The 27,607-nt window shown below is 40.3% G+C and overlaps 2 protein-coding genes and 1 pseudogene across 3 annotated transcripts; all 3 read right to left on the reverse strand.

Annotated features, from left to right (window-relative positions):
• Positions 1-238: 238 nt before the first annotated feature.
• OSGIN2 (oxidative stress induced growth inhibitor family member 2) lies at positions 239-23,858 on the reverse strand. The gene is made up of 6 exons (XM_084789494.1): positions 23,675-23,858; positions 14,903-15,048; positions 12,573-12,709; positions 11,616-11,807; positions 8,137-8,228; positions 239-5,400 (listed from the first exon to the last, which is right to left on the reverse strand). Exons 1-6 carry the CDS (start codon positions 23,716-23,718, stop codon positions 4,368-4,370), a joined length of 1,644 nt encoding a protein of 547 aa, XP_084645620.1. The 5' UTR covers positions 23,719-23,858; the 3' UTR covers positions 239-4,367.
• Positions 15,055-19,559, reverse strand: LOC311601775 (tubulin alpha-8 chain-like; annotated as a pseudogene). Its single transcript has one exon. The product of its transcript is annotated as a tubulin alpha-8 chain-like (transcript).
• Positions 23,776-25,679, reverse strand: LOC311606692 (uncharacterized protein; the record flags this gene model as incomplete). Its single annotated transcript, XM_084798038.1, has 3 exons — positions 24,165-25,679; positions 23,887-24,044; positions 23,776-23,792 (listed from the first exon to the last, which is right to left on the reverse strand). The coding sequence occupies exons 1-3, from the start codon at positions 24,521-24,523 to the stop codon at positions 23,776-23,778; spliced, it is 534 nt and encodes a 177-aa protein (XP_084654164.1). The 5' UTR covers positions 24,524-25,679.
• Between the last annotated feature and the right edge of the window lie 1,928 nt (positions 25,680-27,607).

Below are 27,607 nucleotides of genomic sequence, written 5' to 3' on the forward strand. Positions count from 1 at the left end.
GGTGTAATTTATTCACTGAAGTGGGGGTCTCTCAAGTCGCAGCTCATAGGTATGGTTAGCCATCTTGTTTTAGCGATCCCACCTCTTCCTTCTGGGGACCTGAATCCATTCCTCAGTTTCTGAGACAAGTGCTTCATGACTGAGGCATCTATATCCCCATTCCCTGAAATCCAACACTTCAGTCCTTGCAGTAAACTAGTTTCTTTCAGGAATCTTTTAGGGTTTTTGTGGGGCCAGGTTACTGTGAAACCATGAAGAGTTGATCCCTGAGCAGAACTGGGGGTCATGGTTATGTCCAACCCCAGAAATCTCCAGAGCTGTAGTAGGGACCACTTCCCCTTCCCTGAGACTATATGCCTCCCAACACACACCCATACCCCCCTTTGCCTATACCAGAGCCCCCAACACACACACACACACACACACACCTTTGCCTATACCAGAGGTCACATAACTGCAGTCAGGTTAAACCTCTCTTTTTAAGGTCCAGTCTAGCAAGCACATGCAATTTCTCAACAGGAAGTTGAACAAAGGCAAATAAGGCATTCCAGGCACCTTAGCACCAGCCAGTGATGTACACTCACCTCAAAGGAAGTTCCTCTCAACTGAAGAGCTGCTCAGTGAAGCCCAACCACAGGCGTTAATGCTGTGAAGAGTGGTGGGGCAGGGTGGGAACAACAGATTTTAACTGGAATTGTACTAGAAATCAGTTAAGAGAAATATCTTTTAGTTTGTTTTTTGTTTTGGTTTTTCAAGACAGGGTTTCTCTGTGTACCCATGGCTATCCTGGAACTCGCTTTGCAGAGCAGGCTGGCCCCAAGAGATCTGCTTGCCTCTGCCTCCCTAGTGCTAGGATTAAAGGAGTATACCAGTACACCCCACTAAGAAATTATACCTTTAAAATATCCGATCTATGTAGCTACTCAATTCTTTCTATCCTACCCATTTCTTTCGACTCTTTTGTTATTTCAGCTGTGAGGCTTATGTTCTAAACTGAACTCTAATGTACTTAGTAATTTGACATTGTAAATGGTCTTCCAAAAAGCTCATTTTAATGGTACATTGCTTGTATATGGGAAAAATTTTTGCATAATGAATGTGGAACCCTGTAAGTAGCTAAATTCACCTTAATATAAATTCTAATATTTGTATAATTTCTCAGATTTTTACATATGCACTTGTAATTCTGATTTTGTCCCAGTTATTCTGCCTTTTCTCTCATTTTATTAAATCAATTGACTATTAAAACAATGCCAAGCATTATGCTTGATCATAGATATTCGGACTTTCCATTTCTTGTCTTTCAAGGAATTTATCCATTCTCGCATGCTTTCCTATTACATTCTCCATTTATAGATGCACTGATAGCTCCTTTTCCATTCTTGTTACTAGCACTTTGTTCGTCTTTTCTGTCTTGTTAAGGGCATGTCAAGTCTATTAATATTTTGAAGGCCATTTTATTTGTTCTATATTACTTCATTGGTTTCCATTATCCCCTTCTTTATACTTAGGGATTAATTTGCTCTAGGTCCTGTAGGTCATTTAAGACCATATTTCAATGTTTGTACCTGAAACTACTTCAGCCTGCATTGCTTTGGCTACGTGACAGCTTTATTCCAGTGCGCAGTTTCTCCTCTGCATTTCAGCCTTTTACTATTCATTTAGTCTCCTGAACTGGTTTTGTAGCTTCATCAGTTTTAGCAAATGTAAGAATATGTAACTGTCCACTTTACATGAGCAGCAACATTTAACGTGTACTCTACATACCTTATACTTCCACCCGCCTTCCTGTTATTTATGCTTTAACTCATATTACTTGTCTTAAATTTTGAAATTTTAGGTTTTGATTTTAAGTATATTCCTCTCAACAATCAGATTCTAAGTACTTTTAGGAAAACCTGACCACCTCGTTAGTCTTCTTTCATTCGTGTGAACACATCTCATTGAGCTAATGACCCTTCAATGTGAAGTTTAAATGTAGTCTAATTTTCTTTCAATCTGAGTCTTCCATTTCACAAACAGGAGTTACCAGAGCTTGTTTTGAAAATGGATTTAGAAGGCTGCACCACTTCCTCTTGACTATGCCATTGCATTGGTGTGACTGATTCTTCCCCATCCCAGCCTTGGGCATTTGAATACTTGGTTCACAGCTGGTGGCTCTTGGGGGAATTAGGTGTCGCTCTGGTAAGAACGCTGTTTCAAAAGTTCGCATCACTTTAGAATTAGCTCTCTCTGCTTCCTGTTTGCGGATCAAGGCGTGTGTCCTCAGCTGCTGCTGCAGAGCCATGCCTGTCTGCCTGCCATCAAGCTCCCCACGACAGTGATGGATTCATAACCCCCAAATAAATTGCTGCTTCTGTAAGTTGCCTTGGTCATAATTTTTATATCAACATTAACTAAGACATCCATATTTTACAATCTTTTTCACAATCTCTAATGTTCTCATGTTTATGCATAGAAAAGTACCACCAGTTTGCATCTTAGGGGTTCCAAGGCACTTGTGGCTGTGCTGCCCTTGCCTGTTCATCCATTTGTTTGCTTGTTTTTAATTCTCACCAGAAGACTTTGCGCATTCTCTCATCAATTTTTAGTATGGTCTGTATCTTACATAAGATAAGAATACTCACATGCAAGAAGTCAGGTACTTAGTTCATTTTAAAAAGTCTAGACTACAAATTAAATGGAATTTTGGCACAGAAGTTAATCAATTAATTGATAAGAGTGTAAGAGGAGAGTACATCAGAGTTAATGCTTGATTGTGATACTCCGTGGAGTTGTGGGAAGCTGGAGTTTATCTGGGAGGAGTTCATATACCAGGCTTATTTAAGGACTTCGTGAATTTCTCTGGCATTATTCTTAAAATGTGTAAGCTCACCCCCACCCCACCCCACCCCAGGAATTACAATTGCTAAATTAGAACAGTCTCCTGAGATAGAAGAGAATGCCAACCAGTCTCATTTTACCCCAGAAATTACGTTTTCTGATATTTTTGATGTACCAAAGACATTAAAGCAGCACAGGCAGGGAAGAGACTCCTGACGGTGTGAAGGTGCGCTGTGAACAGTTCAGTCTTAATAAGGAGCTAGCAGTAGACTTCACAGTCATGACACAGCTAATAGCTATCAGGAGTCAGAAGCTTATCCGGTGTGATTAGTTGTTAGAAGTTGAGTCATGAGCACGCAACACTGCAGGCAACAGGACACTCAGTGCTAGGTAGTCTACTGTTTTTGTGTTTTCAGAAAACTGGAAACAGAAATCCAGTCAGTACATTCTAAATAAAATTATACCACACACACACACAAGGGTTAAAACAACTTTTGAAAACTTCCAAAGAACTCTGACAGACATTGTTTAACGCTAATACATTCCACAGTTCGTGCATACATCAATCATGACTGTTAGAGGAGAGAAGCCTAATAACCAGTGTGGGCCGCTGTGTCATTTCGTATAAATGAGTAACTGTTACAGATCTCCAGTAATCACTTTGAGAGTGGAAAAGGGCACAATCTGATTTTCCACACTAACCTTTAATTGTTCTGGCAATACCCAGACAGCATTTTAATTTTAGTACATACCGTGCCCCAAATCTTGTTTCATTAATAGAAATTAACTCAGTATTGACACAATGGTAAGTAGTTCCGTCCACAATTTATTGAATTGCAAATCAGATTCATTAGATGTTATAATGGCTAAACAGAGAATAAATCTCTAAAAAGCATCTTAGTGGGTTCCTGGATGCCAGCATTATTGAAATATGAAATTATGAGAAGTTAAAGATATCAAGTACCTATCAAAGTTTCAACAGTAAAAATATTTTTAAAGACCATCATATTTGGTAATAAATTAGGTTTATATAACTGATAATTTCAAAATAAATAAAACCTGAGTTAAAAATGCTTCCTCCTATCCTACCCAGCATACATATTTATGGCCCATTTTCATTTAGACCAGTGTGTTACAAACGTCAGTGGACACACACAGAACCCTTGGGAGCTTGTGTAAGCGTCATAAGCCTAGATTCCCCGTGAGCTCCAGAGGAAGCTGGTGGGGCTGGCCCTTGGAACCTCCCTTGAGCAGTAAGATGACCCAGTATCAAATACGCTTTCTGTCTGAGTGATGGGCTTTATAAATGCCAGGTTAGAAAAAACGTCTGGTTAAATGAAAGCATGAAGCATACCACGTTGGCAGTGTTTGGATTTGTCTGAGTGACGTCTTTGATATACTTGAATACAACTCTGGATACCAAGCTTTGTTAACTTTAGAAGAGTGACAGCTGGATGCTCTCCCAGTTAATTCAAGCCAGTACACTGCAAACCACTGTTAAAATTATTTAATGGATAAGGGTCCATTTAAATGACTCGTAAACTTTAAGCTATCCCATCTCCTCCTCCTCTTTGAACAAACAAATGCTGCCTTTTCTTCTGTCTTGTAGCCAAACAGCGTGTAACGCCCAATGCCCCTCCCTTTAAAAATCGAACAAAATTGTCTCCAACCAAAGGACCCAAAGCAAAAAGGTTGGCTTCTTTAACACATTCATAGGTGTATGCATCAACCTCCACAGGGTTACCCTTGCATGTTATTGGCTGGCTTGAGTTACGGCCTAGGTAACACCCATGTTCCTTCAGAAAAGATAGGTTAGGATGTGACCCTATCAAGATTACAGCTGCAGACAGCTTAAATATTTTCTTCAATCCAGAGACACTTTGAAGAATGCATTTCATGTCTGACTTAAAGGCAAGCACACGGTGCTCAGGAAAACTGGTATAATCAGACACAGGATCTGAGTCTGCGGAGTATGACTGAGTACACATCATGTGATAGACTTTGTGATACTCAGGATACAGCTTCTTGGGAAGCTGTTTGAAAATTAAGCTTGGATCAGTCACTCGTCGGCGAAACACGTGGACCACAGGGATATTATTGTTGTAAGCACAGAGCACAGCATCCGCTGCAGTAAGGCCGGAACCTACGATCAGCACCGGATCCACTCTGCCACACAGCTTCCCTTTGTTTATAGCAGCTCCAAATTCAGGCATTGAATGAAACACAAAAGGAAACTCTTCCCCTTCAACTTCCAGATGGGCAGGAGAATCCAGTGTCCCTGTTGCAAGAGCTACATTCTCAGCGAAGAGGCAAAAGGGAACGTGAGAACCACCTGCTAGCCGCTGATAGCCTCTGATTTCCCAGTTTCTCTTGATAAATTTTGACTTCTGGTTCTGTAAACACTGTGCTGAAATATCTCTGTCTTGACTACTGGTATCACCTTGGTCTCTGTAGAGTCTTGACACAGAGGTTATGTAAGTATTCTCTCGGAAATTCTTCTGAAGACCCATGACCTTTACATAGTGCTTGTAGTAGCGAGCTATTTCCTCCGGCATAACACGGTCCCCCTTTAAGTTCCTGTAAGATGAAAAGGAAAAATACCCTATGAAGACAGCACTTTCAGTTTCAGGTTTTTTTCTCTAGCTAGCAAGCTTTTATATCTTAGTTCTTTCAAGACAATATCAGCTAAAAAGTATCCTCATGCTTTATAAAAACTGTTCTCGGTCTTCTTATCCTAGTCAGAATCACAGGCATTAGCAAAACACGGAACAACAAATGCTAGTAAGGACGTGGGTAAAAGGGACACTGCTGGTAGAGTATACAATCCTGTCTCGTCACATCACAAATCTGTATGGAGGGCTCTCAAAAACAAACACTAGATCTTCCTGACACAGTCACACCACTCCTGGGTATTTATCTACAGGGCTTCAAGCTGGCATGTCACAGAGATATTTATATTTGCACATCAGCATTTATTACAGCACTAGTCAAAACAGCCAAGCTGTAGAACCAACCTAAGTGTCTAGCACAAAAAACAGATAAAACATAGCATATAAAACCTTTTTCCCAGCTTGGCATGGGTGGCGCACTCCTTTAATCCCAGCACTTGAGAGGCAGAGGCAGGCGGATCACTGAGTTTGAGGCCAGCCTGGTTTACAAAGCAAGTTCAGGGCAGCCAAGGGTACACAGAACCCTTGTCTCAAAAACAAACAAACAAACAAACAAACAAAAAAAAAAACAACAAGATTTCCTAGGACTGGAGAGATGGCATAGAGGTTAAGACCACAGTTGGCTTGTCCAAAGGTCCTGAGTTCAATTCCCAGCAACCACATGGTGGCTCACAACCATCTATAATAAGATCTGGTGCCCTCTTCTGTTGTACAGGCATACATGCAGGCAGAACACTGTATACTTAATAAATGCATCTTTAAAAAACAAAAAACCTTTCCCCCAGAGACATAACAAGTAAAGAAGTTCCACAGGAAAACGGATGCACTGCAATAACCATATTAAGCAAATCTGACCAGTCGCAGTAGTTCCTGGACTATTAGTATATAAAAGCATGTATTTATATATAAGTGACCAGAAAAGAGAAGTAAAGCTGTCCAGGATCAAAGGAAGCAAGTGAGAAGGGACTGCTTGATACACTTTCAATTAATAAGTGGATTAAAATATAGATATCCAAAAATGAGATTTTATCTTACAACTGTAATTACTTAGATTATATCATTAACAAATTACAGTGCAAGGGGTGGGGCTGGGGCTAGACAAATACCTCAGCAATTAACAGTGCCTAGGTTAAGATCCCAGCACGAAGATGGATACCATGGTACACACCATTTAATCCTCTGTTTAATTTAGAAAGATAAATGCTTCTAGTTAAGAGCAGAATTCCGGGACAGCCAAGACTACACAGAAAAATGCTGTCTCAAACAACAACAGCAACAAAAAAGAAAAACCCCAAAAGAAAACAAAATAGATATTTGGTGCTGGAGAGATGGCTCAGTCGTCAAGGGCACTGGCTGCTTTTCCACGTCCTAGGTTCAATTTCCAGCACCCAGATGGCAGCTCACAATTATCTGCAACTCCAGTTTCAGGCTGATACCCTCATAGAGACATACATGCAGCTAAAACACCAACGCACAAGAAATAAAAATAAGTAAGTCATTAAACAAAAAAAGCAAGTGCTCTTAATCACTGAGCCCATCTCTCCAGCCCCCTGAAAATTTAATCTTAATTAAATTCATTATGACCTAGATCTTTTGTTTTTTGAGATGGCCTCTCTGTGTAGCCCTGGCTGTCCTAAAACTTGCTCTGTTGAACACAGAGCCCTGCCTGCCTCTGCCTCCCAAGTGCTGAGATCAAAGCCATGTGCCACCTCAATGATCTAGATCCAAAAGCCTGAAAGCTCTTAAAATTAAGAAAAAAAAAATTTTACGGATTAAACAGTTGTTACCTAGCAGGATGTCAATAATTCAAACTTTTACATCTATTCTAACAAAGATTAAGTTCTTGCTTGAACTTATTTTCATTAGTAGTGAAATTAGATGTTCTGTGTTAGTAATTCAAACCTACTTTGTACATGTACCTGAAAATGATAGGGATCTTTACACTTCTTTTGAATTGTATGCTCTTTCCCCCAAAATGAATAAGACCTGTATTCTTCTAAGAAACTTCTCAGTCCTACTTAAAGTATTTATAATTGAATGTTTACTTTCATGTCAAAAGTAGCCAGCCATATCCAATGTTTTTGTTTATCATTCTACATGACCAATCATAACAAACTCATTACATATCAAAAATAAACCCCCTCCTGGATGTGGTGGTGTACATCTTTAATCCTAGCAAATTTAATAATTCTGGCAGAGCCAGACAGGTCTCTGTGAGTTCCAGGCCTGCCAAGAATATGCAGAGTCTTTCTCTCCAGAAACCAAAACCACAGCAAACCAAAAAAAAACCAAACTACTTTAGGTATGTACGCATGAAGTATACATAAATAATCACATACCCATTCAAAAACTGACACAAGTTTGGGAAATAATGCATAGGTATATGAGAAAGTAAGAGTGATTTAATATGAAAGATAAATCCTGATTAACAGGGTTGCAGGAAGGCTCCTATAAACAGTTCCTTGTGTACACATAGCTGAATAGATTAATTGGAAACCAGCTCATAATCACTGCTTCACAAAAGAGATTTTATTTAACAAGTATATTTCTATTCATCGAATACAGGAGTCACAGATACTGTGAATACTTCTCACAGTCCCCTTTCCTTCATACATCAAAAATTTTTAACATAGTCAGTCATTACCTTCGTTTGCTAGACATCCAGTCTTTAAATTTAAGTCCAGGTAACTCCATCCAATTTCCAAAGCTGATTGTCAACATAGAGCCTTCCATATTCTAGATTAAAGTACAGTTTAAAAAAAAAAAGCAGTATTACCTTTTGAAACCAAACACATCTTATTTATATATAAATTCAGATCATAAAAAACATATTCACAAGAATTCATGAGAAGGAATGCTATATAATAAATACTATGGATTTTGTTTTCAGACATAAAGAATAAAAGTTACATGATAGGAAACTGGAGATAATCCTGTTAAGTGAATTAAGCCACTTTCAGAATACAAGGATCTTTTGTTTTCTTATTTGTAGTATAGTTCCTTTTAAAACCATTCTCATAAAACTTTCTTATATTTTCACCATTTGGTCTTATACTTGGCATACATTTATGAAACAAATTACAGCACTAGCTTTCAGAAATCCAAGTATCTTATTTTTCTGATTTGGAGTATATTTCCTTTAAAATTCTACTTTGTTGTTGTTGTTTTGTTTTGTTTTTAGCTTTTTTTGAGACAAGGTTTCTCTGTGTAGCCTTGGCTGTCCTGGACTCACTTTGTAGAACAGGCTGACCTGGATCTCACAGAAACCCACCTGCCTCTGCCTCATGAGTGCTGGGATTACAGGCATGCACCACAGCACCAGGCTTCTAAATAAAACTTTCATACATTTTCAACATTTGGTATTACCTATAGTCATATATTTATGAAACAAATTACTGAACTAGCTTTCATCTTTGATCAGTACAATTAAGATATACATGTTAAAGAATGGATCAATACTTCCACTCCTTTAAATAAAATAAAAAAATGTTCATTAATTTCCAAATTTTTGTTTTTTCATTTCGGTATTTGTTTCATAGATTTTTTTTAAATCAGAAAACCGCTTTTCTCTATCAATTATGATTTTGAAATCTGGATGAGGCTGGATACAATATAATCACTTTCTTAAAATAGAAAAGTAAGCAGTGGTTGCCTAAGAAACAGACTCAGTACTGGAGTTAATGTTATCAAAGAAGTAAGCCTCTCAAGCTTTTTCACCCTACTTCTGCTTCAAGCAAAATAAAGCAAAAAAGCTAAGTGCCAAAGGGCCTACCCAATCACCAATCCCATTCAGCTCTGGTACACAATGGCTGTGTTCTCATAACTTGCCCTGTTTCTACCCAGCCCAGCGCTGAGAATGGATGTATAATACATTTTATCCATTTACTTACATAATTTTTGAGATGGTCTCATTTATCTCTGGTTCATTTATCTAAATTTTTAACACATGGCCTCATATATGCCAGTCTGATCTTGAACTTTTCTATGCGATGTGTATATCATGAATGCCTGCTGTCATTGGAACAGCAGTGTTCTAAAAGGGGCAAATGTGACAGAAGTATTGTCCGAGTATATATGAAATGGCACTTCTTCAAAAATAAAAACAGGTTTTGGAGATGTACCATTAGAAAAGAGAATATTCCAGGCAAGATAAAAGCTGATGTAAGAGCCTAATGAAAAAGGTCATCAGTGTCCTTCAAGAATTCGAAGAAACTGAACCAGTGAGGAGATAATAAACTCTGCAAGCCAGGGTTACTCCAATGTTTCAGATTTCTAAAACAGGCCAGTGTCTCCAAGGCTCAAAGATCTCTAAGCCTCTGTAATCTTGTACTTAATGAGTGTGTATTTGCATACCTGAGCCTCAGGCCATGAATGCTGTGCTTCTGTGACCAATGACATTATCCTAACAATGTAATTTAGGGTGAATACCAGTGCTCTTGAGACAGAGGTCACACCTACTAGTCAGTCAGTCTATCTGTCTGCCTGCCTGTCTGTCTCTCTCTTGACTAGGGCTCAGCCCAGTTGATAGAGTACTTGCCTAGCATACACACAGCCCTGTGCTGTCCTCAGCATGTGAAATTCCAACATTTGGGAAGTAGAGGTAGGAAGACCAGGGGTTCAAAATCATCTTTGCTACCCTGGGAGTTTAGGGCTAGGTTAGGCTGATTAAGAAATATATCTATTGAGGCCAGCCTGGTCTAATACATACACACACACACACACACACACACACACACACACACACACACACACACACACACACACTATCCTTAGTGTCCCTGCTTGGCAGCTTTACAAGTAGATTTTCATACATCATTCACTGTTGTTCAGTAAATAGCAAGGTTTAAGCAGCTGCTCAGGGCAAATGGTTAGTGTCCGGTTACTGTGGTGGTTTGAATGAGAATGGCCCCCCAAGGCTTATACACCTGCATGCTTAGACAGGAGTTGTTTCCTTTTTGGAAGGATTAGGAGTTTGTGGCCATGTTGGAGGCAGTAGGTAGCTAGCTGGGAGTGGGCTTTGAAGTTTCAAAAGCCCTTGCTGGGCCAGTGTCACTCTCTCTTCCTGCTCCCTGTGGATTCTTCAGGACTAAGCCTCACTGCATGCCACGGTGCTCCCCGCCATGATAATGTAGGAAACCTCTGAAACTATAAGCAAGGCCTCCATTACATGCTTTCTTTCATAAGAATTGCCTTGATCATGTGTTTTCTCCCAGCAGTAGAACACTAAGACAGAGTTGCTCAGTGGGGTTCACTCCAGGACTTCACAGGCTCCTGAACTGTGAGAAGTGTCTTTTGTTCAAATCAAACCTTTCATTTACATTTTTTTTTAATCTTGAAAATACATGGAAATAGGGGCTGGAGACATAGCTCAGTGTTTAAGTGCACAGGCTGTTCTTGCAGAGCACCAGGGTTTGATTCCCAGCACCTACACGCCAGCTCACAACCATGTGTAACTCCAATTCCTCTTCTCACTTCTAACTTCACATGGTGCACAAATACACACGCAGACAAAACACTCATACTCATAAAATGTAAATATATCTTTAAAAAAAAAAATACATGGAAATAGGAGATAGTGGTTTTCAAAATTTCCTGGAAGATTTTTCTAAGCTTTAAACTAATAATATTTTATGTTCTATTAAATATATCCCCTTTATTTTTCTACACAATTTGTATAAGGTAGTTTAGAAATGTTTATTCAAAGATTATATTTTTAATAAAAATCTGGCTTAACTATCTATAATGTACACATGATAGAACACTGCAATTAAACTGGGCAGGGTGGTGCACACCTTTAGTCCAGCACTCAAGGCAGAAGCCGGTGAATCTCTGAGATGGAGGCCAGCCTGGTCTACAGAGTGAGTTACAACAGCCCAGTCCCCCGCGCCCCCTACAAATAATCAAGTTGCAAGCTGGTATGGTGGCACACATCTTTAATCTCAGCATTTGGGAGCAGAGGCAGGTGGACCTCTGAGTTTGAGGTCAGCCTGGTCTACAAAGTGAGTTCTACACAGAGAAACCCTGTTTTGAACAAAACAAAACAAATACAACTCAAGTTGGTTCTATTAAGGCAATATATAATAAATGCCTCAATATACACTAAAATGTGCATAACATACTTACATGCCATGCCCCACCAGGAGGGCCTTTACCAAGAACTAAGTGAGGGATATAATGATGTTGTTCCAATTTCCAGTGCAGAATGGAAGGGTAATCATACCCAAAGTCAGCATCTGGATGAAGAAGTGTATCAAAAAGTACTGCAACCGGATTGGATGACCGACCCTCAAGTCCCTCAGACAGGTATTCTAAGTCCTGAACCAGAGCAGGGAAAAAAACGTTAGTTTGAAAAAAGCCAAGACAATTATGTTACTAAAGGACATGACCAGTCAGTGGTTCCCAGAGAGTTAAAGAACATGTATTTTCCTGAGCTCATTAATATTAGATTCCTTAGTAAAATAAACCTAGGCAATGTTTGGGTTTAAAACAAGGTTAAAAAAAAAAACAATAAAGGCCAACGATGCCTTTGGCACACACATGTCAGCTAGGGTGTACAGGTAGCACTTCCCAAATTGATTTCACCACAGAGAACATTTAACCCTCCGACGCAAGGCTGAGAGTGCTGTCTTCACAGGCTTGACAACTTGCGTTTTAAAGCCAAGCATGGTGGCCCAGGCTTATAACCACAGCACCATGGAGGAGGAGATGAGGACTTCTCTGGTTTACTAGCCTAGGTAAGATTAAGGCATGTAAGAGACCTCATTTCAGTAACCATGATGGACAGTTCCTGAGAAACAACACCCAAGGTTAACTTGTGGCCTACACGCATGTACACACTCATGTTCTCAATAAACATGAACCCACAGACACATATGGAATTTTAAATCTCCATTAGGAAACAATTTGGTATTTTTTGCTCAAAAATTCAATATAATTTCGATATGATATCAGAATATATAAAGTTAAAATAAATAGAAAAAGCATTACTTGGAATGAAGGATTTACAACAAGAAATACATAAAGCTAATCTTGTTTTAGCATTAAAATGTTTTTAAAACTGATTATTGGGACAAGTAATACCTGATCAACAATGGAGAGATGTCTCGCGTCTTCTAGCTTACTATGTAGGATTGTATTTGGATGTATTGCTTCAGCTGATAAATACGGCCTGTAGCCTGACAGCATATACGAAAGGCATATTCCTGAAGGTCCATTTCCTGTGTTTTTTAAAACAGCAAAATGATATAAGCTGGTCTTCTGATTGGTTCGCACTTCCCCTCACGTGTTCCTCCTCCCCCAGCCAATGAGAGCCTGGCTCTCACAAGCTGGACCTCTACATTCTCTCTCTAAGCCTTTCAAAATCTCGATGCTACTGACTTCCAAAATTAGTTGTCTCGGATGACTTGTTCTTGAGAAATAAAGGTTTTCATTGGTTACTTCTTTATCACAATTGATGTGGAATCAAAAATAAGTTAAGACAATGGGCAGGAAAGACGGCTCAGCAGGTAAAGGCAACTTGCCACCCTTCTCATTAATCTGAGCTAAACCTCTGGGGCTCACACAGTAGGAGGAGAACCACTTCTTGCAAGTTGTCCTTTGGCCTCCACATGCGCTGGGGACTGGAGGACCCATATGCAAATTACATCAGTAAGCAAACGACAAAAACAGATGTAAAAAAAACTTTAAAATACCTTTTAAAAAGGAAGAGAATGCATGTGGTAATATCCACAAACGCAATGCAAGAAAAGTAGTTTGACAAAACCCAGCAGCTATCCAAAATTTAAAAAGCATGAAGCATATTTGAAAGCGGAAAACTTCAACATGACAAAGAACATGTTAAAAGAAACAAAAACTAAAAAAAAACCAGTCCTACTCTGCACATGATGGAAGGCTGGAAGGAATGAAAGAAAAGATGCACAAACTGGGAAAAGGGAGGGGGAGGGGCAGAGATGCTGTGCTGTTTGCCAATGACTTGATTATCTACATAGAAATTCCCAAGAATCGACCCCTCAAGACCTCATAACAAACAATTATGGCACGTCTGTAGGATACAAGTCAATACACAAAAGTCAATTATTTTCTTACATCAGCAATGAAAAAAGTGGGATTTGAAATAAAAACCATACTATCATTTATCTTTATGTCAAAAGAAATATTTTAGCATAATTTTAACAAAATATATATGAGCTACACAAAAAACCTACAAAATCTGACTAAAGAACTAACTTTAAGAAGGCCTACAAAGATGGGAAGATAGTCCATGTTCATAGATAGAAGACTAAAAATTATTGATTGTTCATAAACTGATCTACAGATTTAATACAATTCCAACTGCAGTGTAACCAATACCACAGAGCTATAATTGGGTTGAAATCTAATAATATTATACACAGGATGACCTACACAACTGAAGGCAAGACTGTTCGAATATCTATTCTAAAACTACTTAAAAAGGCAAATAGCAGCCGGGCATGGTGGTGCACGCCTTTAATCCCAGCACTTGGGAGGCAGAGGCAGGCGGATCGTTGTGAGTTCAATGCCAGCCTGGTCTACAAAAAGGACTCCAGGACAGCCAAGGCTACCCAAAGAAACCCTGTCTCAAAAATCCAAATGCTATCTTCAGACAGGTCTTGTCTGATTTCCTCAAGTCTGAATATTAGATTAAAAATATAAATAGCAGGTAAATATCAAAAATTTTTAATATCTCAACTGTTGAATACCTAAATTTTAATAGCTGTACATCCTATCTTTTGAGGTGATACAAAGGATATCAGTGGTATTATAATAATTACAAAGATTACTGCATAACACTATAATTTCAAATGGTACAAGTTGTCGTTCTGTTTATAAGTGTGTCTATAGGTAACCAATATCACAGAGCTATAGGGTTGAGATCCAATAATAATACATAACGACCGCCACAGAACTCTAAAAATCCTGGTTACCATTAACGGCTACTATCAGTAATGCAGAAAAGAGCTATTGCATTCCAACACGGACTCTGTTTCATATAAGCCACATCTTCTCCAAAGATTTGGTAATGGTTATTTTAGCATATTAAACAACTTTCTACTTCATTATAATTCTGCCCTTTATTACATGCCTCCAGTCACAGAAGCATCCCCTTTTACTTTTGTTCTTTTAAGATACTTATTAATTGCCACATGGTGGGTATAGATATTTGTGAGGCAAAGTGTGGCATTTTAGTGCATATATACAATAGTAATTAGATCAAAGTAACATATACATCACTTCAGATACATATCAATTATTTGTGCTGGGAGCATTCAAACTGCTTCTATTTTAAGGTGTGGAACATTTTCAATAAATGTAAGAACATACACATTTTAGAGTTACAACAGTAGTAAGAGCAGCTAACTAGCTCTAAGAAATAAAATACAATAACTTACCAATTATTACCACAGGCAAAGTTACTGATGAATCTTCAAGTAAAGAAGTTTCTTCAACTAATGGCATCCCTTTAACTTTTGGCCCCAAATTATCACCAAGATATTGTACTAAAGAATTAAAAATCTCTCCTTCAGTTTCAGTGTCACTATAGTTTAAAAAAATAATGTATAGTTAATACAGGTTTTATAAACTCAATTCTTTCTCATATTATCCATCAGTTGCATAATGCTTTCAATGGTATATCATTTAAGTTCACAATTCCGAAGTAGCCATTTATCTTGTTTTAGTATCTTATAAGCAAGTTAACTACTGAGTAAACTTTTATCCACGCTAGGGATCACCAGAACCACACAAAAATGCTGAGCCCTGTGTCAGATTCCTGGGGATTACTGGTCAGCCAGTCCAGTCTACTTGACAAGCTCCAGGCCAGTGGATGATCCCATCTAGAAAATATAACCAAATATGTATATTTCTAAGACACTAAGACAGACAGACAGACAGACAGACAGACACACACACACACACACACACACACACACACACACACACACACACAGAGCTCCTCCTACCTACCAAAGACAGAATTATACTTGAGATTTTGTAATTCTTTTGAGATACTTAGGAAGGCCTAGTTTCCCCTCCTTCCCCCGCCCCCCAAATGGACAGTTGTGGTACACAACTTCAATCCTAGCATTTGTAAGACAGAGGCAGGTGGATTCCTGAGTTTGAGGCTAGCCTGCTTTACAAAGTTCTAGAACAGAGAGCGTTATACAGAGAAACTATGCTTCCCCCACAAAAAAGCATTTAGACAGATCTAATCACAGATATTTTAAAGAAAGTTTATTGTAAAAAAACAAACAAACAAAACTGGGTCTTTTTGGTAAAAGAAATGAGGTGTATACATTTTTATTTTTAAGTAAGGAAAGACCTTAATGTCAATTTCTCAACTGCCTCTCTAGAAACTAGTTTCAGTATTCTGACATGTTCATTCAATAAATGTAGCATCCTCTGAACTCAATGCTGTTATTTTTAGACTACTTCAGAATAGAATCCCCAAATTACTTTTTATCTTTAGTCAACAACAGATTTAATGTCTGGAAGGGTTAACGTAGTACACTACCTGTGTTTTTATGACTTTCCAAATGATGGATGCTATTTCATAGGACTAAGGTGAAATTGTTAATCTTCAGTGTTGATAAATGGAAAGAATTCCAAGCAGGGCTTTCACTTCCCTGTAACTTCCAGAGGCTCCCGCCTACCTATGATAGCTAACATCTCCTGTCACTCTGACTGCATCTGAGGAATTTTCTTGACGAAATTTTTGAAGGATAAAGACCTACCATAAGTGTGGGTCACACCTTCTAGTAGGAAACCAGAAAAAAAAGAACATAAAAGGAAATTTGCTTTTTAGCCTGTTTGCCTTCATCTTGCTGGCAAGTTCATCTACTATTCTATTGCTACAGCCTTCCTTCATTAATACTAGAACCAGCTTCTTCAGGGCACCAACACAGACTGAAGACCAACAGCTCTCCAGGAACCTTCTAGGACTTTGATGCCAGACTGGAAATGCTGGGACATCCAGCTTCATGGACTAAGCAACTATCAGATTCTCTGCATATCCATCCTGAAACAGCCATTGTTGGACTACCTGGACCATGTAAGTCAGTTTACTAAATCCTCTTTAATATCTAATTGATCAGTTCTATTCCTTTAAACAATCCAATACAGTACCCCAGGTAGTAAAAAGCTACACTAAGTATCCTATACAATACCCCAGAATAGTACAAAGTTACACTATGTATCTAATACCCCCAGGCTAGTATCAAGTTACACTAAATATCCAATTCAACACCCCAGAATAATACAAAGTTACACTATGCATCTAGTACAATACTTCAGGATAGTACAAAGTCACAATATGTATCCAACATAATACCCCAGGATAGTACAAAGTACTATAAGCTTTCCTGGCTCTAAAAAGAAAAATATTCCCTTAAACGCAGTTAATGGTGACATTATTAAAGTTCTGTTTTTGTTTATTTGTTTTGTTTTGTTTTTGAAGCAGGGAATATTTATTTAAAACCCATGAATGAAATGGACAGCTTGGGTTTATGACAAATTATTCATGTTTAAAGCATAAGTCAGTAACTATATGAAATGCATACATTGCCACATACAAATTAACCGACCAGACCACTTTTTAATGGCAAAACATTATGTAATGTAAAAGCAGCACCTTTGTGAAATTTTATTTAGTATTCTCCTTCTTCCTCACCCTTTCCCTCAACAGCTCAACTCTAACTTCCTCATAAGCCCTCTCTACAGCAGCCATGTTCTCTCAGACTTCAGAGAGCCCCCCACCCCCACCCCATGGCCTCACTCACACAGGCACAAAGGCACACTTGGCATACATCAGATAAAACTTAGATCTAGGTGAGCCCAGACCTCAGCAATGGCTGTGGGTGTTGCTCAGCATGCACACAGCTCTCTGGACATTGGCCACGTCTCCACCAGGTACAACAGTGGGAAGCTGGTAATTAACGCCAATGTCAAAGCCAGTGGGACACCAGTCTACGAACTAGATGGTCTTGATGCTGGCAATGAGAGCACTGACATCTTTGCGAACCACATCACTACTGAACAACGCAGCAGCACGCTATGCCAAGGCTCACAATTCACCAGCTGGTTTGCTAGCTAAAAGCAGGCATTGGTGATTTCTGCCACAGAAAGCTGCCCATGGTAGGCTTTCTCAGCAGAGATGATAGGGGCATATGTGGCCAGAGGGAAGTGGATTTGAGAGTGGGGCACCAGACTGGGTCTGAAATTCCATCAGTCCAACCAACCAACAGTCAAGAGCCCATCAAATCTGAGGGAATCATTGATGGAAGACATAATTTTGGCCTATCAAACTATTCAGGTTAGTGTAAGTTGGACACTCATTGTTAACATTTCTATGGCATATGTCATAGATGGCCTCGTTGTCTACCATGAAGGCACAGTCAGAGTGCTCTAGGGTGGTATTGGTGGGGAGGATTAAATGGTCGGACTCAACAACAGCAGAAAAACTCCAGCTTGGACTTCCTCACTTAATCAACAGAGAGAGCTAATCCATCAGCTGGTGGGTGGGTGAAGCCAGAGCCAGTTCCCCTGTCAAAGCTAAGAAAAATCAAGAAGCCTTGAGGACCTGTGCATTGGTCAGCCAGTCTGTTACTCTGTCGAAGACAATGATCTCCTTGCCAGTGGTGTAATGGCAATGGGCACAGCTATTAGCAGCATCTTCCTTGCCTGTGATGAGCTGAGCTACTCAGAGTAGAAGAGCAGGCAAGAGGTACCAGTGCAAACTTGCAAGTGCAATTATGGGGATCTGAGTTTGGATTGCTGCATCACATAACAAACCAGCCATGGTTCCTGTATGCCTAAAATCTCCACACTGAGAGGGTAGAGACAGGAGGATCAATGGAGATTGGTAGCTGCTAGCTTGGCTCCCAAGTACACATTCTAGGTTCAGTAAGACAGAATAGAGTAATATGAGGATACTTAATGCCCAACACCCACTCCCCACCACCATGCACCACTCCACCAACACACTCAAATTTTAAAGAGGTTAAAATAGCACTACTCTGTGGGTAAATAAAGTGGCTCCCGGAATCCATAGGATGTTGATTGAAAATCCCAATGCCCAGAAGTTGGCTCTCTCTCCCTACAAGCTCTAGAGGCCCCCAAAATAATGCAAGTAATTAACACTGCTGTTGGCAGTGCAACAGAACTAGATGGTAAGATCTTACTGCTGTAGACATCACATGCTCTGGTCACAGGAAAAGAAGTCAAGCTGTAACTGGGAAAGAAGGCTCCTCCAGACTGGCTAGCCCTCGTAGTGCCAGAAGGGGACACACAGGCTGCTGAGGGGAAACTGTCAACATCCCTACTCAGCTGTGGACCCTGCAAGTATACTCCTGACTGGCCGGGCAAGATGTACCCATTAGCCCAGGGGTGGCAGGTTTGTTCTAGGAAGAACAAACTGCTTTCTGGTTGAGCCTGAGGCCTTCTACACAGGAGAGAATCACACCTGGTACTGCAAGGCTGAGACTAGTATCCATTTCCTGTTTTTGTGAGGTTCCCATGGATAAATCCATGGTTTCCAATGTATTCTCTTTTTTGTAATCAACACTAATTTCGGGAAACAACTATCTTATTAGCTTTTATTCTTTATGTGTACATTGTGTGCGCACACATGTTGTGTGATGGTGTGTGCCGATGTGCAGGGAGGAGGCGAGAAGACAAAGACACCCTGCTCCAAAGATATTCGCTGCCTTATTACCCTGATTGAGGGAATCACTGAATCCCGAGCTGCACCGGCAGCCATCAAGTCCCAGCAATCCTCCTGTCTCTGCCTCCCTAAATCCAGAGGCTATAGGCACACACAACCACACCTTGGTTTTGCTGGAGTTTGAACTCAGGTCCTCACAACTGCACAGAAAGCATTCAACCACTGAGCCATCTCTCCAGCCCTTTAGAAAATTAGCGTCCCCTCCAACTAACCAACATACACGCTGGCTCTCCACTATCCCAACAGCATTACACTGGAGTTTTGACTTTTATTTCTCTAATAATATTAAGCATCATTCCATGTATTTGTCATTTATTCTCATTCTAATTCATTCATATGCCCCCCCTTCTCTCTCTCCCTGCCTCCCTCCCTCCCTCCCCTCTCCTCCTCTCCCCAAATCATTTGCCTGGCTTTAAGTTTAGCATAGATAATCTTTTAAGGTTTGGGGTTTTTTTTCCTAAGTTCTGGATTCAAGTCTCTTCAGATATGTAGTTTGTAAACATTTTCTCTCATTTTGTGGGTTTTTTCCTTTGTGTGTGTCATGGTGTACGATGTCTGTGCATTTGCGTGTGTGAGAGTCACTTTTCTTCTGCCATGTGGAGTCCCCCTGGTCAGCAGGCTCACCAGCAAGCACCATTACTATCTTGATAGTCTATTTCTTCACTTTCTTAGTAACCTTTACATACATTTTAAGTTCTGGCCACTCCCAATGGACTTTTAATTCTGTTGCTGTGCTTTTGATGTCATAAGTAAGAGATGACTGCTTATTTTCTAGCCACCAATATTTACTGATTTCATCTAAGAATATTCCCATTTCATTTTTGTGCAATGTGAGCAAGTAGACAAGTTCATTGTTTAGTTTATAGAGATCTGACAGAAGGCATTTGCTAAAACTAATGTCCATTTCCTGCTTTTTGGGGCCCTCATTAAAGACTTAATTCACTTAAAATAAAATAATTTCTGGGCTTCCTATTTCATCCCACTGATTTATGCTTATGTTTACGCCAGTGCCAAGTTTTCTTGATTATTGCTGCTTTGTACTAAATTTTGAAACTAAAAAACAGTGAATCCTTTAACTTTGCCTTTTCAACCTTGGCGAGACTACTCTGGTCCCTTGAATCTCCATCAATCAGTTTGTGCAAGCAGGGTAGTTTATCTTTATAAAACTGCACTGACCTGTAGCTCAGCCACAAGAGTATTACTTTAAAACAATTCAGGTTCTCGGTCATGAACGTAAAATACTTATACCTGTTTGCACACTCGTGCTTTGGGGGAAGATGTTCTGAGAAGTGCGCCAGCTATTTCCATCCCTATGACAACACCAAGTGTATGATACACAAACTCTGACTGTTACGGTCCTGCAAAACATGTAAACTTATGGGAAGCCACACCTATATTCAGTCTGTCACGGTCTGTAACTTCCTCATGCAGCACCCTTAGACCCTAATTTCTTCTAAGGCTTCCTACTTTTCAATGTACAATCTTGTATTTTTTGTTAAATGTCTCTCTTAGTGTCTCATTTTTTTACGCTAAGTGAAACTATTTTGTTAATTTCACTTTCTGGTTATCCATTATCGCTGTATACAAGTATACTTCACTCTTGTACATCAATCTTGTACTCTGAAATACTGCTGAATTTGGTATAGGTCTCAAGAAGTTTTGACTCAAGTATTTCCTAAGACTTGAGGAGGAAGAGGCAAAACAAAGTTTAGCGGCTCTAATGTCTCTGTACATGATCTTACCTGAATTACACAATAAGGCAACTCGTGATTTCTTAGTCATTAGCTAATCTTCTAGTGTGGCAAACCACTGGCAATACATTTCCCAAACTCTGGCTAGCTGGTTTGCCTAAAGCACTAATGAAATATAAGTTCACTAGGAACTATGCACGACCTACATTAGGAAGACGGTGTTGCTGCATTTCTTTACAGTTCATGTGTGCTACAGTTCAGGAATATGAACAGTGTTCATTTGTCCTTAGATTTCCAACTTGATAAATAGTCTATTGAAAACCAACTATTTTGAGTTTTTTTTTTAAATCCACTGTTTCATTATTCATGGCACCAAGAAATTTGCAAAATTTGTAGAATTACATTTCAGAATCAGTACAGAAGAGCATTTTGCACACATGCAAAAATGTTACCACACACATACAGTCAGACATTAAAGATCACTTGCTATGATTTTGAAAGCCTTCCTTTTTGTTTGTTTTTTAAACACTACAGTCCAAAATTTCTAAATATACTGTAGGCATAATTTTAGGCATAATAAAAAACTTTTACTCAATCACAGCAACACCTTTTATTAAATAATCAAATACATATTTGTACTTTAATTCTAAGGGCATTAGAACTGTAATTCTATGTTTTCTCAAACTGACGGTGCTACACTGAAAGAGAGTTCTAATGTGCCAACTAAAGGCAATCTCACATTTTAATTTCCAGAGTAGGAAGTGTGAAGTTTTCTCCCTTGAAAAATTCTATCACAATGCCTATTAATGCAGACTTTGGAGACACCCCAAGATGTAGCTGTTACCACAGACTGTTTTAAAGTAAGTTTCCACTAACCCTGTACAAAGGACAGCATGAGTGGCTGAGGGCAGTCAATGCAATGGGAAAGCACTTGCTTATTAGCAAGGGCTCCTACATTTCATCCCAAGCAACGCAAAAATAAGTGAATGAAAACACCACTACAAATGTTCCTGAATGAGCTGGCAAACAATCTTTAAAATTAAATACATAAATAAACATCCACCCTGGGCCTAACAGACATATTTTCACAATGATACATTCAACTATGATAATGTAGTAGATACCCTTTCTTCTCCCCCAACACTAAAATGTAGCAAATACTTTTCACTCTCTCCTCTAAATTTCTTTGCCCCCCCCCCCTTCGGTTTTTCAAGACAGGGTTTCTCTGTGTAGCCTTGGCTTTTCTGGAATTCTCTCTGTGGACCAGGCCTGCCTCGGCTGGGACTAAAGGCATGCATCAGCATGGTTGTCCACGCTTTAATCCCAGCACTGAGGAGGCGGAAGAAGGCAGATTTCTGTGAAGTCGAGGCCAGCCTGGTCTTCAGAGAGTTCCAGGACAGCTACAGCTATACAGAGAAGCCCTGTCTTTAAAAAAAAAAAAAAGCCAAAAAAAAATAATAATAATAATAAAAGGCATGCACCCGGCCCTCCTATAAATTTCTCTGCATATAGATAATAGATGGCATTTACCACACAGCCAAAGAGTACAAATTCCAACCTTTCCCCTTACTGTTCAACAGTATACCAAGGTGTTGGAGGTTTATTTTCTTAAAGGAATATAGTTTTTTCCAAGAGGCTTTGAATTCTCACTACAATCTGCTTTCTAAGACATTCAGAGTGAATAGTTTCTTATGCACACAGCAAACAATCTGTCTGGAAGCTATTATCCAGCAGCCTATGACATGAAAGTTTTTCAGGATCTAGAATTTAAAGCCTTGTTACAAACTAACTAGGTTGGGACGACCAAGCTTGTTGCTATTTACAGCAGGAGTCTGTGCTTTCTCTGCATCTCACAACCTCTTTGTAACCTCTTCTGTGATTGTTATTAAATACATACAATTTATTTCTATTATATAACAAGCTCCATGGTTTGTGTTGATGACAGTCACAAATACTGTGACTTGTGGCTCACATTAGTAATGAAGGAAATAGTATTTTGGAAGTGAAATTAATATCCTATCCACACAAGTTAAAGTCTATGAGCCTCGCCTCCATTAAACAACTCTTGATCAGTTTTTTTTTAATTTTGCAAAAATAAATAAAAATTAAATTAAATTAAATAAAATGAGCAAACAGCAAAACAAAGCAAAACTGAAGTGTTACACATCCTTATTCTCTAACAGTCGCACATGGAAAGCCAGGTCCTGGAGTCCTTACTAAACATAACATTTTTTCACCCCACTGTTAATACCCACTTTCTAGTACTTTGGCTTTTTTCTGTAATTCTATTAAGCGTTGGTCAATTGTACTTTATTTAAAACACACATTCATTCATACTTTTTTCTTTCTCACCTTGAGAAACTTTCACCATAATTTGAGTATAAAACTACCATTTTGCAAATTCCTCCATCCCAACATGGCTTAAAATTACTAACAACCTTAGTAAGTCACAATCCGTTGTCATTACATGACACATTCTTCTCCACTTCCCTTCAAGCCAGTTAACTTATGCTCCTAGATTTTTAAAAGATAAAAATTTAAAGGAGGCTCTTTGCAGATTTTCAGATTTACCATTTACATGTAACCGCCTCACCACCGGCCTAGCCACTCTCTTGGCGTCCCGTGACCCGGGAGGTCCAGGGACAAGAAAAGAGTGGGGTCCCCGGAGCTCCGAGCAGCGCCGGCCCAGCGGGCGGCGGCTGAGGAGCACACGCGGCGGAGCCAGCTCCGACCCGTCCCCGGGGGAAAGTCACCTGAAATGACCGGCCAGGGAGCAGCGGCAGCACCACACAGGCATGGAGAGCGGCTGTCGTCGGCAGGCTCGTCCCGGCGCGCGCCTCTGCTGCACCGCGGCTCACGGGGCGCGGAAGGCTGGCTCCGGACAGCGGTTTCCGCTCTTCTCCGCCGGCGGCAAGGCGGCGCAGCGGGTGATGAGCGCCGCGCCGGGGGCGGGACCGGGCGCTACGCTGGCGACGCGCGGCTCCGCCCACCAGCTGCGGCGCGTGGACGAGGCCGCCGATTGGTGGAGCCGCGGCGAGGGGCGGGCCCACGGAGAAGGGCAAGCTGCGCGCGGCCGAGGCGGCGGCGGCGGCGGCGGCCCTGCGGTCCCGGTGGTCGCGAGGCCTGTGGTCAGGGACCGGCGTGCGAACTCCGTGCTCGCGCCCCGGGGTTGTCTAGCAGAGGGGAAGGGGCTTCTCCCTCCGGCCTGTGGGTCTGAGGGAAGTCCGGCAGGGAGAACCTTACCTGAGCTCACGTCCTCGCGCTGTCTCGGGTGCGTCTGACCCCGGTCCCCGCATCGCGGTCACCCTGAGAATCCCGCAAACCACAAGTGCTCCGGCCGCAAGCCTGGCGCTTCTCCCGGCGGGCTCGCCTCCCTTCTTAAATAAGCCTCCAACATTCCCCAAAGTGGGGAAAGGCGTCAGCCCCGCAGAGACATTTGGGGGAAGGGGCAGAGCCTGAAAATGTTTTGAGTTCCTCCAGGTGTCTGCGACTCCGTAGGTAGTCTGGACTTTTCTGAATAGGGAGCGAATCCTGTTTGCTATTTGTCCTAAAAGGTGGGGGTGGACACGAGAGGAGAGATTGACTACCTGCTGTGCACACATTGTCACTCCCCCCTCTCGGTAAACCAAGATTATTGGGAGCAGTTAAAATATGTGTATGTTTATTTCTTTGAAGGAAGTTCTCTTTACGTTTTTCCAAATGTTGGAGTCTTTGGATTTTAAAGAGAACTCATCCCGGCAGAGCGTGGCTCACCCCTTTAATATCAGCACTTGGGGGCAGCGAGTAAAGGGAGATGCAGGTGGATCTCCGTAAGTTCAAGTCCAGTGTGATCTACACAGGACAGTCAGGGTTTTATAGATAAACCCTGTCTCAAAAATTAAGTAAAAGAGCCGGGCGTGGTGGCGCATGCCTTTAATCCCAGCACTTGGGAGGCAGAGGCAGGCGGATCCCTGTGGGTTTGAGGCCAGCCTGGACTACAAAGTGAGTCCAGGACAGTCAAGGCTACACAGAGAAACCCTGTCTCGAAAAAAATAAAAATTAAGTAAAAGAAAAAGAAAGCACTCAGCCTGCCTCCAGGCTTCCGTATCTAAAAGTGTGTTTATTAGTTTTTTTAAACTATTTTTCTCCTTGTTGAAGTAATAGCATAACAGTTGATTTTACTGCTAATGTGTTCACAAGTCGTGAAGCAGAATTTCGGGAGAGAAGCTGTGTCTGCAGAGACTGATTGACTTTCTAGAACTGCAGCACTGTGGAAAGCTTGAAACGCTGAGGTCCCGAGGGTAATTGCCTCATCCTGGGCTACTTCTAGCACTGCAGAACAGCATACTTGCCCACCTCTGTGTGTGAACTGTGCTTAGTAAAACCTTTCAGAATTTAACTCCCATCAATTGGTCTTTCAGACGTGGCTCATTACCAGGTTTCCCCAGAGTATTTAAAATACAGCTATTTGTTTTGAATGATTATAAAGCTTGTTTTTAAGAATGAATGCAGTAAGCTAGCAGCATCCTGAGACTACAGCAAAGTGTCCCTTGCTGTACCCTTCTCTCTGATGTACTTTATAAAGCACACTAATGTAGCTTAAATTTGTCTTCATTTCTTTGTTCTGTAAAACTTCACAAAACTGCTTCCAGCAGGAACATGAAATTTGAGGTAGTTTTAAATCTGTGTTCCTGGGCTACATTCTCTCAAAATGGTTCCACTGTAATTTCAATTTCCTCTTAGTCTGTTTAGAGGAAAGTTGTGTTTTTTGCATCAACAACATGACATGTAAGATTATACTTCTAATACTGCTATCCTTTTTTTTTTTTTTTTTCCCTGAGACAGAGTATCTCTGTGTTAGCCTTGTCTGGACTCGCTTTGTAGACCAGGCTGGCCTCAAACTCACAGCGATACACCTGCCTCTGCCTCCGGAGTGCTGGAATTAAAGGCATGTACCACCATGCCCAGCCCTTGTTTTTGTTTTACAATAGTTGCAGAATAAATTGGGCACATCAGATTTCAAGTTTACATTGGTTTGTATTTAATGTATTTTTTTTTTTAACAAAGATTTTAAAATCACTTGTGTCCAGAGTGTACGGGGCAGAAAGGAGTGCGTGAGTGCAAGTGCCTACAGAAACCATAAGAAGGTATGGGAGTCCCCTGGACCAGAAGTTTTAGGCAGTTGGGAGCTGTCCAGTCTCTGCTGGAAACCCAAATCTGGTCCTCTATTAAGCAATAACGTTCTTAACAGTTGAGCTGTCTCTCCAGCCCCTGGTGTGTTGAATGTGTCAGAGCTGTGAGAAAATAAATTCCTAGTGTTAAACCTTCTAATCTGTAGTATTACAGGATGGCAGCCTGTGCTAAGATAATATGTTTTTGCATTTTTACAAACAAGGTTTATAATCATTCAAAACAAATAGTTGCATTTTATATACTCTGGGGAAACCTGGTAATGAGCCATGTCAGAAAAGCCAGTAAGTTGACCATAGGATACTCATGAAGTTCCAGGAAAGATTTTATAAATGATACTTTACTAACTTGAAGCTGGAGAAGATTTCAAACTTTTTATCATCAAAATCATTTGTCCTTTTTGGTACCATATGAAGCTGTGCCCACCTTTGATGATGCTGGAATCCTTGTCAGTTTAGTTTTCTGCTCTACACAGGAAGTATTAGGAATGCTTCAGTGATTACATACAACACTGGGCATAGAAGCTCTGTTAAAGACTTCAGATGAGGTTTGACCCTGCAAGTTTGATTTCAAGAGACAGAAATCTAACCAAGAGACTTCCCACTTAAATAAGCCTTTTAAAAGTTTCCTTTAATATAGCAACAATCTTATTCAGCTGCAGAGAGTTTACAGAGAAAAATAAAAATAATTCAGACGTACATTATGTTTTATAGAGGTTACTTTATAGAATAAGAGGGCAGAAGAAGCCTAATGTAGGTGGGATTCAGACAACTCCCCAGGTCACACTGGAAGACTCCATCACTGTCAGAATGAAAAGCTGTGTGCCCAATCAGAAAGCTAGCTACAGCTATCTTGACAGGCAGGGTTTTGGTGTGTTTTGTGTTTTCTTCCTCTGCTACAAAGTTAGGTTAGGAGGTCAGAACTTTGGCTTGTGGTAGAACACACTGATAACACAAAAGTAAATTTGTAGAGGTGACCTTTATTTACGTTGTATTAAGATGTGTCTCTGTGTATTCAAATGTAAATGATTGAAGTGGCAGGGGGCTAAATGCTAACAGTATTGTCATTACTGTTTAGGAATTTCCTGTCTCAATGTTGTGTAAAACTTACTTCCCAATTATCTCTATTTGGTCAATAAAGAAACTGAAGAGTCTAAAAAGGGCAGAGGAGACAGTAGGTGGACTTCTATACCCAGTCAAGTTAGGATAGATCGATATGCGCCCAGTTATGGTGCTTGAAGCTTATTATAAATGTACAGGTCTCTGTGTTATGTTTGGGAGCTATTGTGGGCATAGAAAAAACATTTGATTACCACATAATTCAGCGGCACTGAAGCTGGATGTGTCTTGAACTAAATGAGAGGGATGGACACAAGGTAAGAGAGACTCTTACATGTTTTACAGCGTACATATTGTAAACTCAGTATATAGGCACTGTTTGCATTGTTAAAAGATTAGCGAAGAAAACAGAAACATGAGACAAAAGATAACAGATTTTTTTTTTTAATTTTCAGAAAG

This window comes from Acomys minous (genome assembly GCF_964271855.1).
Source record: "Acomys minous genome assembly, chromosome: 1".
Lineage (NCBI taxonomy): Eukaryota > Metazoa > Chordata > Mammalia > Rodentia > Muridae > Acomys > Acomys minous.

What these genes read in the sequence shown, in the direction of transcription:
- OSGIN2 (XM_084789494.1), bottom strand. Translation starts at nt 23,718, where the DNA reads ATGCCTGTGTGGTGCTGCCGCTGCTCCCTGGCCGGTCATTTCAG. An exon ending in CTCCTGGTGGGGCATGGCAT is followed by an intron (nt 8,229 to 11,615) that starts GTAAGTATGTTA and finishes ACTTTAATCTAG; the next exon opens with AATATGGAAGGCTCTATGTT. An exon ending in TGGATGTCTAGCAAACGAAG is followed by an intron (nt 5,401 to 8,136) that starts GTAATGACTGAC and finishes TTCATCTTACAG; the next exon opens with GAACTTAAAGGGGGACCGTG.